Source organism: Dipteris shenzhenensis, chromosome 16 (assembly GCF_047967505.1).
Source record: "Dipteris shenzhenensis isolate YYH24624 ecotype China chromosome 16, Dip_SZ_1.0, whole genome shotgun sequence".
NCBI lineage: Eukaryota > Viridiplantae > Streptophyta > Polypodiopsida > Gleicheniales > Dipteridaceae > Dipteris > Dipteris shenzhenensis.
The window spans coordinates 5376815-5391997 of record NC_141611.1 but is presented as its reverse complement, the minus strand read 5'-3'; the positions used below and the strand labels follow the sequence as shown (position 1 = coordinate 5391997).

The 15183-nt window shown below is 42.4% G+C and overlaps 1 protein-coding gene across 1 annotated transcript in view; it reads left to right on the top strand.

Moving 5' to 3' along the window:
• The first annotated feature begins 7874 nt into the window (after positions 1–7874).
• LOC147892450 (putative apyrase 5) overlaps positions 7875–15183 on the top strand; it is a 77001-nt gene continuing 69692 nt past the window's right edge. The window contains exon 1 of the mRNA XM_087387116.1: positions 7875–9019. Within this exon, the coding sequence (XP_087243242.1) occupies positions 8335–9019 (685 nt within the window). The 5' untranslated portion in view covers positions 7875–8334. The remainder of the gene's footprint in view (positions 9020–15183) is intronic.

The window sequence follows — 15183 nt, the reverse complement described above, 5'->3', positions numbered from 1 at the left end:
TTTGAGCAATATATTTTGTTGAGGACATAATCCATTTTGGGCCCTAAGATGGCTATGTAAGCAAATCCCTCATTTTTGGATGAGAGGGATAATTTTGGCTCCTTGGTGCTTTTATGAAATATCATAAATACTCTAGACGAGGAAGCGTGAGCCACTCATCTAGGGGGGGAGATTGTACCCATTCTGTTGTCGCTTTCATGGTGTGATTGTGTTTCTTCTTCTCCAATCGATTATGTGGTGAATTTGTGTGTTGAAAAGATTACCTTTTGGTTTCATCCTCCCAAGAGTAACTCCCACTTTTTAGGCATTCCCAGTACATTGTTAGTGCTTGCTCTCACCCTTGGTTCCCATGTATTAAACTCACATTGTGAGCATGTAAATCCATTCTTACAATGTCTCACTTTCAACTCATGGCCAAGTCGTCCCTTATCTCTGCCATAAGCACATGTACTCTATGAGTTTCTTAAATAGCTACATAAAATCTAGAGATTTAGTATAACAATTTCAAAAAGGCAAGGGATTTGTGAGACTTTAGCAACATAGTCACAAGTGTTGTATGCACATTTGGTTAGTTCACATCATACACAACAAGAGAGACTTTTTGAAATGCAACGATACTACTCCCTATACCACTAGAATGCACATTGAGATGAGGACATGGGCATCAAAAGCATCCTCTTTTGGGTTTCAGAGGGGAATATGATTCGACTCTATTGATTAATAATGACACAACTTAGTAGGCTCTCTTGATGCCTATCAAGTTACTTATTACGTATGAGTTATCATGTGTTGACTCTTTTAAGTTATTTTCCATCATTCATTTTATTGTGTGGTTCATTGAGCATGTGGGGCTACTTGATTGAGACCACATAAAACATTTGGGACAATCAACTACTCTATAATAGATTTGATGTGGATGCTACCACCCTAAAAATTAAAAACATGATATTATGCCGGCTTATATTATGGACTCGTTAGACCCCAAAGAAAACCAGAAGAACAAAACAAAAAGCTTAGATGGCCAAATGACAAAATGGCACATTGTCGATGGTCCACGCTTGTCAATATCCCATAGTCCTAGAGAAATTGTTTGACTTATCTGAATAAGAGTCTTGATCTAGCCTAGTTTCACATTCTCTAACACCCCATTGAAATTGATCAAGTTCCTTTTTAACAATGCACCAACCCACTCCTACAACCGAACCTCATCCAAAAAGGCTATCCAATTACACACACTCCAAACATCCAACACACTCACACCACTCAAGCCTAAAAATTATGCTGCAAGAGTCGATGCTGTAATGTCGATATGACTCCTTAAGGATCTCGCACAAACATTGTTTTCTAAGAAAACTTACACTAAAACCTCAACATCAAACCCCCCTACCGAATGACCTTCTCCAACCTCAACCACACCCGCCTTAAGAGCAATCGTTCCCCAAATAAGAGCCTTATTCTTTCCACAATATTCCTACTAACTAAATGTAGACTAACTCCTAATTTTTAGGCATTCCCACTACATCATTAATGCTTGTTCTTACTCTTGCTTCCCTTGTACTAAACTCACATTATGGCATGCTCTTGATCCTTCATGTGACCAAATCTATTCTTACAAAGTCTGACTTCCAACTCTTGGCCATTTTGTCCTTTATCTTTGCCATAAGTACATGTGCTCTATGAGTTTCTTAAATAGCTAGCATAAAATATAGAGATTTAGTGTAACAATTATAGAACAGAAAGGGTTATGAGAAACTTCTATAGCATAGTCATGAGTGTTGCATGCACATTTGGTTACTATATATCATACGCAGCAAGTGACACTTTTTGAAATGCAACTAGACTATTCCCCATGCCACTAGAATGCACATTAGGATGAGGACATGGGCTTGAAGAGCATACTCTTTTGGATTGAAGAGGGAAATATGGTGCAACTCTTTTGATTTATAGTGACACAACTTAACAGACTATATTGCACACCTATCAAGCTACTTCTTATGTCGAGTTGACTCTTTTATGTTATTTCTAACCCTCTATTTTATTGTGGGGTTTATTGAGCATTTAGGGCTATTTGCTTGTGTTCATGGCTCTATGATAGATTTAATGTGGAAGCTCCACCCTTTTTTTGTATTATTTTTATTTTTAATTTGATAACATGCTATATTATATTATGAGTTAGCCAAATCCCAAAGAAAACTAGCTAAACAAGAAAGAAAGCCACAAATGGACAAACAACAAAATGGCATATTGCCCATGGCCCATGCTACCCAACATACCATGGACCTTAAAGAGAATTTGATTGATAGATGTCTAGAAGAGTATTGCTTTCAACTCGCTTTATATTTTGCAACACCACATAGAATTCCAGCAAATTCCCTTTTTAACAATGCCACAACCATATACAATGCTCCTACAATTGAAGCTCATCCTCAAAGGTTCCTTTTTAACAATGCCACAACCCTATACAACACTCCTACAATTGAAGCTCATCCTCAAAGGTTGACCAATTTTGCACACTCCAAATAGCCAACACACCTGCACACCTTAATTCTATTGTAAAAGTCGACACAACTCCTTGAGCATCTCACAAAACACTACTTTCGAATAAAACTTATACTGAAATGACGACATCAATCCCCTCTACCATATTGCCTCCTCCAACCTCTACTACACAACCTTAACTCCAATATAAATGCCTTATGCTTCCCACAACATTCCTACACACCAAACACAAGGGATAAATATTAACCCATTTAGCTAGTCTGCTACAAACTAGTAGCAACTGATGTAGTACTTTCAAAAGAATACATTTCACTTTCCCAACACCAATTAACTTTCATATCTCCTCTAGCATGCCCGTCTACCATTTAACACCCATCCACCAACATTTACTGTAGTGATGAGAGACCTACCCACGACATTAAAGATTTGCATACCACCCTATAGTAATTGTCCTCAATAGACATCCTCCTCCCACATGCCAATGATTTACACACCACATAAATAGTCAACCATTCCTCATTCACATAGCTCAAAACCTATGCCAAAGCCATTAAGTCCCATGATTCATACTAAACGGAGCATGCAAATGCTCCAAAGACTTCCAATCATCTCTCCTCTCACCCCACAACTACCCCCAAGTTGCTACCTACTTTTTTTTGTAACATCCTAGCTTTCAGTTTGTCTAACAATGCTAGGTGCTTACCATCCCATAACACACTTAGATTCCACCAAATGCTTTCGAACAAGCTCCATCTCCTCTTAGTCTCTTTCTATGTTTCCACATCAACAACATCCCAACCACCTTCCACACAACCACTAAATCTGCCACCAAGTCAGACCCTCAGATCTTCATAGGAAAACAAGACATTGATCTATCATACCAACTCAAAATCCCCCAAGCCCCCACCCACACACGTTTCCCCTCATCCTCAAATCAATTCACCATTTCCACCCAAGGGATAACACACTCAAACAACCTTGGCAACCACTTACAATTTAGAGAGGTACTTTGTACACCTCTATTTGGTAGTCCCAACCCACCCTTACTTTTAGTAGCCTTAAGAGCCTCCCACAGAATGTAATAAAGTTTTCTCCTCTCACACCTCCTCTATTCAAATAAACTTTCTAAGCATCCTTGGAACCTCCAACCAAGGACACTTCCTAAAGCCACACACCAAAGCCAAATATGTATGTGTATGTAGCTGCTGCTAGGCAACACATCTTGAATCAAGAGAAGCCAAGCATTCCACCCCAAACAAATACCATGCCAGTTGCAAAATTTCTCCCTTTGCTTGTCCCAAAACCCATGGGACAAATGTTTGAGTGATAGAACTAAACCTAAAGGAGCACCCAAGTACCTTACAATCCCTCTTTTAGGTGCACCAAAGGAGCTTACAATCTCCCTTTTCTAATCCCTTGCATTGACAACTTTTCAATCCACTCATCCTTCCTACAATCTAGAGAGCAAAAGTCTTATGGCAACTACAATCACACCCTTACATTTCAAAATACAATTCAAGGATGTCAAATAGATTATTCACTTTCTCATGCATAGCCACAATCAAAGCAACTAGAAACGGTTCATATAGTTACCGAGTCTTACTTGAAAATCTAAGTTAAATCTAAACAAAATGCATTTCTACCTGATGCACAACCATAGTTCAAGGAAGCCCATACATTCAAAATATTACCAAAGATGTTCCTACCCTTTACAAACCCTTTCTACTCCCATATACGTACAAACCTCCTTAAATTCTCATCATGAAAGCCTTAGCACAAATCTTGTATGAAGTACTCAACATTGTAATAGGATGCTGATCAACCACCCTCAACCTAATTTGATGCTTTGAAAAGTGTTTTACTGGATGAGCATTCACACCCCTTGAGAGAGCCCCTCTTTAGACAACTTCATTTGCTAGAGACCCTGCTTCCCAACCTTAACAACACCATCTTAATCTTCCTTTCCCACACATAAAAAATAATGATTGGGTCCCGCACAATTTCACTTAGTTTTTGATGAACACCTCAACAATATGCCAAAACTCAGTTTTCAACACTCCATTCTTATCTTGCACCCGATACACACCTCCCTTGAATGCTTTCATTCAACTGCTTGGAAAAACAAGTGGGACGAACAATGCCCCATGCACCAACCATGTAAATCTTCTCTTCACCCTCACCACCTCTAGCTTTTCAAACTCCCATAGCCTCAATGCCCCCTCTAGTTCCACAATAAGCACCCACATTGGATCCTTTGGGTGGCCTCATGAAGCTTCCCCCTAAGGACACAACCTAACGGTAAAGCTTTCCCCTATACCTATCGAATCCCCCACTGCCGCCCTACTGTACTTTTGAACTCCCTATCCCATTGCACTACAAATTTCAAAACCCCCCAATTTCCCGATCCCACCTTGCACACAAATCTCCTTCCAAAGTCCTACACTCAAATCACGAATTCACAACGGAGCTTTTAGTCATCAAACACCGCTTATCTAACTTGAATGGGATAAACTACAACCTACCAAACACCACAAGCAAAGAGAACCACCACTTTATCAGTTAGGTATAAGATAAATCGGGTTGAAACATGTAACACCTCCCCATAGGAGCCCCCATCCACCACCCTTCCCTTGAAGCATTATCCCTATCAATCCTCCTATACCTAAACTCCAAACCACTTCTCTTGTTATTCGAAGAAAAGCCACCCAACCCATGCGGGTCAGTCTTAGCACAATCTACGAGGTCCCAAACCATTACGAATACATCCCACTCCTCTGACTCCAATGTAGACACACTCCTTCTAGCATGTGATCTATCAAGACACATTTCGTCATGAGCTTGTCTTCAACACCCTTAGACAACCCAACCTCCACGGCTCAACAACATTAGAACCAATATCCAACACCACAGTTCAGCAACAATAGAACCAATACCCAACACCACACTGAAATCCACCACCCTAGCTTCATATCATGACTCTTAGGAGAAGCCTCTCCGTTTGAGGTACTTACCTCCTCCTATATCACATTTTTATTCTTTTGCATCGTCTTCCAACTATATGCACTAGACTCCTTACATCAACCCTTAGGAGAAGCCTCCCCCTTCGATGTATTGACATCCTCCTGCACCCTTTTCCCCTTCTTTCCATCGTCTTCCAACTATTTGCACATTAGGCTCCTTAGGATTACCCACGTTCCACCCTTTCCACACCCCCATCCCCAACCTCTTCTTCCTCTCCCCATCACCCTACACTTGACATTGACCCTCCAACAACGATTTTACTCCCATTCGACCCTTCCTGGTCAACATGCATGACATTATTAGAGCCCCAGCTCCTCAAGCACCTTGGTTAGACAATTTCATGCAAAATGACCCTGCCCTTGCAAATACATGTATTTGGGAAGGACCTAAGCTACACTTGCGATACACCAAAACATTTGAACATGTTGGGAAGGACCCAACCTACACCTGCGATGATACACCATACCATTTGAACCACACATGTTGCAAGTACACCTAACCATCTGCCATTTTGATATTAAGATGATCCGAAAGCTCTTGCACAAGATCCTCGTAGCCTTGTAGATGGTAGGATGAGAAGGTGCTCCCCCATAGCACATTTAAGATATTCCAATGTATCCCCCCACCACAATGGGAGAGTAGGTTTAAAAACCCACATAGGACATTCATGAAACAAAAACCCATCCGCACTAAATGACAGATGCCAGTGAATAACTAGAACTGCAACAACTACAAACATGAATGAATTGCAATAGCTGCAAACATGAATGAACACATCCCAAATAGCCTCCAAACACACTATAAAAGGAGGAAACTATTTCCCATTAATTTATCGAGCTTGATAACAACTGCCTCATAGCTCACACTCATACTCTTCAAAAGACGACACCTTCCCTATAAAGAACATGTAAACCCCCCCTTCGCTGCCTTCCTCAACTCATATGTCAACCTTTCCAAAGGAACCTCACAACACATTTCTCCCCTCATCCTTCACACCCTTCCTCTCAACCTACATGCTAGATCTACATGCAAAAGGGCATGTACCTCTCTTCATCTAGAAGCTAAGAAAATTGTTTGCTGCACAACCCTATCACCTTTCAGTGAACAAAGGTGTCTCCTCACCACCCTCCTTCTTGTCAATTCCTCACCCCGCCCCCCCTCTTCCTCATCAATAGACATCAATTTGCCCTCCTCAGACACCTCACACTCTTCACTCCACCATCTCTTACTCTAAAAAATGCAGCGGGGTTCGAGCACTTACCCCTCTCAACAAACTCATACGTGCTAAGCACTCCTCACCACCCTCAACCCGGCACTCCCTCAACAGTACCACCCTTGAAAACCGTATAGTTCGCCATTTATTCATTTTGCATTTGTGGAAGCTTCATTGTTGCTTTGATAATTGTAAGACATGAACATTTGACTGTTTTTAGACCACACGACTATATTGTAAATAAAAAGTGTTTCCATGAGCTTTCTTGAGTTTTGCATGGTTGATCGAAGTGTATTCCATTTGTGTGCAACCTATGTTGGAGATATGAAGGGCATGCATCTTTACATGTGCCTCTATAAGAGACGTGGTTGTCCTGTAGCTTTTAGATGTCAAATAGTCTTCATCGTGGACAATGATTCATTCATAAATGCGTGGGACTCATGTTGCTATTTGTCCACATGTTGCATCCTAATTTTGAGAGGTGTTTTAGGTTTATGTTTTTTCCAATCTTGTGTGTGTTGGCTTGTTCATGCAACCACATTATTTGAACATAACTTCTTTCAAGAAGCTCTCTTTAACCCTTACAATGGTCAAGGTAACCCCAGATGGTGTAGGCAACACACACACTTTTACACTTGTGTTCCCATAGGACTTGAATTGCAATGGTGGGCACAAAGTGACACACGACTTTAGCATGGCTCTTTATCAAACATTGGGATCAAAGACATGTCTAACTCGCCAAACTTTAAAAGGTTGCTTTCTCTTTTATTTGGACTAATATAGCTTAAAGATGCACTCGGAATCAGAGGTATGAATTAAAGTCCAAAGTAATCCAAGACTTTCCCTCATTGCCGTATTCCTTACTATAATTTATTGGACTGATGATGCAGATCCTTCATAGGGCCTTGCCCTTTGCTGTATGGTTTTGTTTAGAGAATGCATAAGATGCAAGCACTAGCCCCATAGATAGGCTAATAGCTGACAAATAAAATCTTCTCATGAATAGGTCATGCCCCGTAATCTAATGCATTTCACTCTTGTGAAATAGTAGTTATTAGTTGAGAATTTGAAGGCATTTTAGTTATATTTTTGCTTAAAACCAAAACATGAAAATTTTTAGACTTGACGGTGAAAAGTTGCTCCCAGACTCTTATGAAAAATGTTTCCCAGACTTGCAGCTACGATCTGGAATTTCTCTTGAAAACAAGACAGTGCCGTCCGAAAGAGATGTACATGAAGCGATCGGGGCGTGTGTAGGAGATCGAGGCGCACGTTCAATTCGATGGTTGCGTTGCTGGCGATCGCCCCCCGATTGCTTATGTACTTGCAATGGCACGACGGATGGCGACATAGAAGAAAGCTTTGAATTTGGAAGAAATCGCAGGTGGAGAGGCACTCTCAGATGTGAACAGAATCGAGAAGAGAAGCTGGAGGAGCAAAAACGCGTTGGATCGTTGAAGCTTGGCAGAATTCGAGGAGCAAATCGACACATCAAGATCCTTACTCGAAAGGCTCGATCAGACAGCTCGCATTTTGCACAAATCATTTGACAATGGATTTTGCAGAATGCCGATGAGATCCATCTGCCAATAGATAGTCCCATGCGTCGCCTGGTCTCTGCTTCTGCTCCCACATCTGCTCCGACCTCATCCCCGAAGGCCGACTTCATGGATTTCAGTAAACCATCCAAATTTTCTCCTCGCTTCAGTTCGCATAGCAGTCTTTCTTACCCCTTTTTGCCCCACCCCACTCAGCTCCCTCCTCGCTCGTCCAATCCCAAGCCCTGCGGCTCCTCTGGTGGCCGCTTCGGATGCTTTTGCACAGCTTTCCTTCTCGTGCTTTGCTTTTCCTTCTATTCATTCTCGTTTTCCAGGGGTTTTCGATTCTCTACCCGATTTCAGAGCGCCAAGAACAGCGGATACGTAATTATCATTGACGCGGGAAGCTCTGGTTCTAGGCTCCATGTATTCCAATATGTCAATGAAGGCTCGATCCCGCGAGTGAGTTTATTGGGAAGAGAAGGTTGGTCTTTGAAGACAAAGCCAGGATTATCAGCCTATGTCGAGGAACCCGGGAATGCGGGTCGCTCTTTAGCGGAGCTTCTCAAGTTTGCTGCTGGGAAGGTGCCGAAAGATGAGAAGGGAGCTACGAGGATTTATTTGATGGCTACTGCCGGTCTGAGGAGGGTGGACTTGCATATTCAGAACGCAGTTTTGGAATCCTGCCGAGTTGTCCTTAGAGCGTCGGGTTTCAACTTTCGAGATAATTGGGCATCTGTCATTACAGGTTAGTCTGGTTCATTGTAGCTAGTCCCTGCTATACGTGATGGAGTGTATGGTTTTCAACCTTGCGTGTGACTATCATGAGATTGAACTGCACTATGTGTTGTGTTTTCGAGGATGAGTTTGGGAATGTACCTGGATTCATCTAGATATATATAGTGTCTTTCCTCCGAGCAACCAGATCGCTTTTCACAGAGTATGTGCATTTCACTACTGGGTCATCTCAACGGCATGCTGTTTTCCTTGCCTCACAAGAAAGAATGAAATGGTGTAACACAAACTAACAATGGTTCCAAGCTTCATGTAGTCTTAGTAACTATTGTAGCGGAGTTTCTTGATTGTTTTGAGGGATGCGACACGAGAATTCCAGATTTAGTCCTTTTAGGACAGTAAGTACTGCTAGGGCTAGGACACTTAGACACTTAGTCCTAAGATAGGATTCGTAGTTGTACTTTGTACTTCCAGTCTTCATTCTTGCAGTACAACTTTAGTTGCTCTTTTAGCTCCCTTCATTCCCACTCAACAGTAGTATCAGAGCCAGCTTTGTTGCTTCATCGACATTTGTGGTCGATTCTGTTCAGCCACAGGCCGCACCATTGCCGAAGTTGGTAGTGGAACTATTGCTGGAGCTGTGCCATTGCCCATCATCTTCATACTCGCTGCCCTCATATCTACTACAAGCTGTTGCTACCATTTCTGCCCTAGTTTTTTGCTTGCACTGCCTCAGAAGAGTGCTGGTTGACATCTCTGTTGTATTGCGCTGCCATTTGTGCGCGCTGAGAATACTAGCTGCCTACCAAGACAGGATAACGAATAGGTCGACATTCAACAGGAAACAGACCATGGCCTGTCGATTATGTGCTTGTCCTGTCATTTACAGCTGCGTTGTCATTTGCTGTTTGAGGTTGGCCTGTTCTGCCATGCTGTCGCCTACCAGAACAGCAACAGAGATCACTACTGCTTGTCACCTTTGCTCAGGAGGTGCCATCACCTATGGAAAATAATCTGTTAGTACAGTCTGTCCGTACAGCTTGTACAATCCTTACAGTCCGCACAGACCGTAGGGCAATATGCTACTGGTTCAAGAGTACCAGTCTGCTACATCTCATTCTGATAGTTCCAGTCTGTTCACCATTTTTGGTTCTACTGTGGATTTGCAGATTGCATTTGCAGGACAGTCAACTCTGTTCACTTTGTGATTGCCAGAACTGTCAAAATTTGGGGCTTTTGCTTTTGTTGACTGCGCATTGCAGTGGGCATTTGCTTGGTAAGGATTTTGACCCTGCTTTCTATTGCTCCTATTGCTTTGCATAGGCCCTCGTGCCTTTGGGGATTCTCATTTCAGGTACAAGCAGTCACCTTTAGTGGGCAGAAGTGCCTTTGGAGCAGTAGCTTATGCAGACATAGCCTTGAGGCTGTCACACTTGCATTGGGCAGATACATTTTGATATTTCGGGATTTCTTGCTTTGTTGCTTGATAGCAATGGCCAGCAATGATCTTGTTGGGATGCTTGAGCTGAGGATAAGCTCGATGCCACCAACTATCCTATGTGGTCGTATATGATGGTTGCAAAAAATATATTGCTGCAGGTATTGATGTGAGACCTGTGTCCCAGGCACCTGCTGCCACTGGGCCTGTTGCCACATGTGGTGACTGTCGTTAACTCGTTGTCATCTACCATTACTGCCGTAGTGCCTCCTACATAGGATCAGATTAGATGGGATGGAAGAGATGCAAAGGCACATGCTTTGATTGCCTCGTCATTGAAGAGATTTACTGTCCCTCATATCCGGTCTTGCAGGATTTCAAATCAATTTGGTTCTCTATATCTGATAAGGAATGAGGTCAGAGTTGCCTTTTTGCGTAAGCAGTTGGATGTTGTCAAGAAGATGGAAGAAGGGGAAAGCATGGATGGCTATTTAACCAAGGTCAATGACTAGAGAGAGCGGATGATTAATATTGATGAGATTGTGCCGGACCCTCAGGTTGTGTCTGGTATGCTTACTATCAAATCGCATTGATTGTATTTTCTTCAATATAAGCTGAATAATCTGTAGATTGATTATGAATATATCTTACTCACTATGTTGTGTTTTTAGCGGATGAGTTTGGGCATGTTCTTGGACTCATCTAGGTATATGTACATTGAGGTTGGTGGCCATGGGCAATTACAACCACTATATCTTTGATCAGCTTGTCGCATCGCTGTTGCAGGAGGATCAGAGCCGTGCTAATCGGACTGCCTTCATGAATGCTGATCAAGCATTTGTCACTGACCATGAAGGTAAAGGCAAGGGAGGCAAGAATTCATGCTGGTACTTAATCTCCTTCTAGCTAGAGTTTTGGCAAGAAGAAAAAGAAATGCAATTATTGCAGGAAGCCAGCAGAAAGCGCATTGCTCTAGAGAAGAAGAAAAAGCAGTCAGGACTTGCTGTTTCAGATGCTCCTACTGCAGCTGCATAGAGTAGTGAGGCAGCAAATATTGCTCATGATGATTGGACATTTGTCATCACATGTCATTATGATCATTCAAAGCATGATGCACTTTTAATTATGGCTGATGTCCACATGGTACTTTGATAATGGTGCTTCAAAGCACATCACATCCTACAAGAAATTGTTTATGTCCTTGGATAATGCACCGAAGGGGGACATAGTGACATGTGCTAACAATGCTTCTCATGTAGTTAGAGGCATTGGTAAAGTGGAAATCACGTCAGTCTCCAGTTGATGCACTCGCTCTATTGGATGTATTACATGTCCCAGGTATGAGGAAAAGTCTGATTTCTATTTTAGCCATTGCTACAGTTGGTTATAGAGTGATCTTTGATGGTTATCGTTGTGCGATGTACAGCTTTAGGCATGATAACAGGAATTTACTCGCCGGAACACTTATCAAAGGGTTGTATAACCTTGATTCTTATGAGAGAGGGGCTGTTGTAGAGGCACATGCAGTGAAAGATTCAGTTGTTGCAGATACTCATCATGAGAGGTTTGGGCATCTGAATTATGGTAGCTTGGTTAAGATGCATCACAGGATATGATGATAGATCTTTCAAAAAATGCATGCATTGTCAGGCCCTTGTGCCCTTCCACATGGCTTGTGTACAGCCCTGTATTGGGCAGCACAAGAGTGCCTTGTAGAGTGCATCATATATAAACCTAAGAAGGATAATCATATGCTGTCCATGTGGCAGCCTGTTGCTGCCCACATGGCCGTCTTTCTCCCCTCCATATTCCCCTTACTGTGCTCCACATGTACTTCCCCATTCTATCCTCATTCGGGGGTTTACAAACCGGGAGTTGACCCCTGTCAACCAGCCATGTGAGTTACATCCCACTCTTCGAAGTATGCACTCCATTTGCTCCTTGGGAAGAGCAACGAGGAACACATTGAAGGTGTCTTCTATGTCTAGTTCAAACACCTGTAGATCGAACATCAACATTGGCTCTCTAGTGGAGAGTCCATGCCATCTGGAAACTGCTCTGCATCATCCACACTCCACACCTGAGTCGTACTTGGTAACTCGTCCATGATGTTGTTAGAATTTAGAGCATCTCATGTGTGGCGAGTGAGGGCTTCTATGTGGGTGTGCCCACCCTAGAAAGGAGTAGTTTTCTCAGTTAGTTTGGGGGCTTTTTACCAGGGCATTTAGCCAGGTTAGGGGCAGGTTAGAAGGCTGGTACACGGCCTGTTACAGGCTGGTTTTGTGCCAGCTGGCTGGGGCTAACTGGGCCAGGTCAGCCGACCTGACCTTGGTCGAGTCAAGCAGACCTGGGTCGGCTATCTGCAGCCCCTACCTCCACACTGTAAATAGGGACTCCTTGCCACATATGGGTTGTTCCATTCCATCCTCACACACACCTCTGGTTGGCATTGTTTTCCATGCTATAAACAAAGTTATCTTGCCTCATTCTCTCTCTCTCTCTCTCTCTCTCTACATGAATGCACGAATTGGAAATGCCCAAATTCAGTCATTGACAGGACATGAATACAATAAAGAGGAAGAGATTGAATAGACACTAGTTGGCATCGATGCTCTCAAGATAAGGAGACTAATGCACATGGGGAAGCACTTATGAGTTTGATCAATGGCCTTCAAATGATTGTGTTAAATGGAACATCCTTATTTCCACGTACAAAGGTCCCGACCTGTTTCCCAGCTAGTGGAGGACAAAGTGTGGTGGACTATGTTCTAGTTTCCACAGATACAATACATCTAGTAGCATGTTACAAGATAGGCTCAAAAATGCCTGAATCGGATCATACCCCTCTCTACATCGAGATCCACATACCCCATTTGGCAGAAGTTAAAACAGCCACAGCAGAAAACTGGTCCCTCCGCATGGACACAGACAAAAGGGAATATTATGAAGAGGCTGTAGATACATTGCTCAAGAACACATGCATGCTAGATTGGAATAGAATGAGGGAAGCATTATTCTCTACTGCACAAACAGTTTTGGGGCAGAGAAAAAATAAGAGAACATGTACAAAAGGGATACCATGTAATCGGTGGTTCGATAAAGAATGTAAGAGCACCAGACTGAAGATAAAACATATGCCAAATGGGAGTGAACGTAGAGAAGCTGAAAGGTTCTTTCATGCCCTTAACCGGAGGAAGAGAAGGAAATACTTGGTGGATAAAGAATGGGAAGATGCCATAGAGTTTGCAAAGAACCCGAAAGGCACTTGGAGGAAAACAACGGGAAGAAAAAAGGATGTTCTGGGAGATTTTACAGCAGAGGAAATGCTTCAATATGTGAAGCAATTATACATGCACCCAAATGCCCCACCTATGGTTGTTGAGAGGTTCTTCTACAATGGTCCAGACATTTTCACTATAGATGCTGTAAATGAAGGTCCTAAAAAAATGGGAAAGCACCAGACACTACATTTTCATACTGAGATGATCAAGTGGACAAAGGATTATATAAGAGGGTGCTTAGCCCACTTGCTTAATGATGCAATTAAACATGGTTTCCCACCAGACTGGCAAGATAATTGGATAAAACCCATCTTTAAAGGGGGAGATCGCAGTCAGCTCACCAATTACAGGACTATCATGGTAGGATCCATTATGGCAAAGCTCTTCAGCACAATTATCGAAAATGAGCTGAGTCTATGGGCCGAGCTGAATAGAAAAAGAGCCATTGGACAGGCAGGCTTCAGGAAGAACCACAGTACAGCTGATCATTTGATTACTTTGAGGGTACTAATGGAAGAAAGCAGGCTAAGAGGACAGCCCCTTTTTTGCTGCTTTAGCGATTTTACAAAAGCATTTGACACTGTCCCCAGGAACCGTTTGTGGGAAAGATTGGTGCATTTAGAAGTGCGTGATCATCTGAGAATGGCAATCTTCACAATGTATGAGAAAGTAGCATGCCAACTAAAAGGGAATAATGGGCTGTCAGCCACATTTTATAGTAACATGGGAGTCAAACAAGGCTGCCCATTATCCCCAACGTTGTTTGGTCTATGCATAGACAAGCTGGAAGAGTTAATTCATATGATGCGACAGGGAGAGCAGCCAACGAGTCCCCAAATATGTGGATATACCATTCTACTATTGCTTTATGCAGATGATGTGGTCTTCTTCTCTTACACAACAGAGAATATGCAGCGGATGATGCATACCCTCCATAAATTTTGCAAGGAGAGTGGTCTAACAGTTAATGTCAATAAGACCAAAATGATGGTAATAAAGACAATACAGCCAGCCAACATCCCAAGCATTATGTATGATAAGAAGGAAATCGAGAGGGTGCAAACTTTCAAATACTTGGGGATAGATGTACCATCTAACCATAGATGGGGAGATTGTGTTTAGAGGAGGATTGATGCAGGATGGGGTAAGTACTACCGCTTTGAAAATGACTGCAGAAACAATGACACCACGAGATGGGATATTAGGCGTGTGCTATTTGATGCGTATGTCATTCAAATAGTGCTTTACGGTGTGGAGGTATGGGGAGGCAGCATTTCAGCATCAAAATGGAATGACATTGAGAAATTGCAGAAGTCATTTCTCAAAAGGCATTTAGGAATTAAGTCCACCACACCATACTCAATCATGCTTCTTGAAACTGGTTGCAGACCCATTGAGCTGAGAGCACTGGAAAGAGTCTTCAAATATATAAAGAGGATTCAAGATATGCAAGCACAT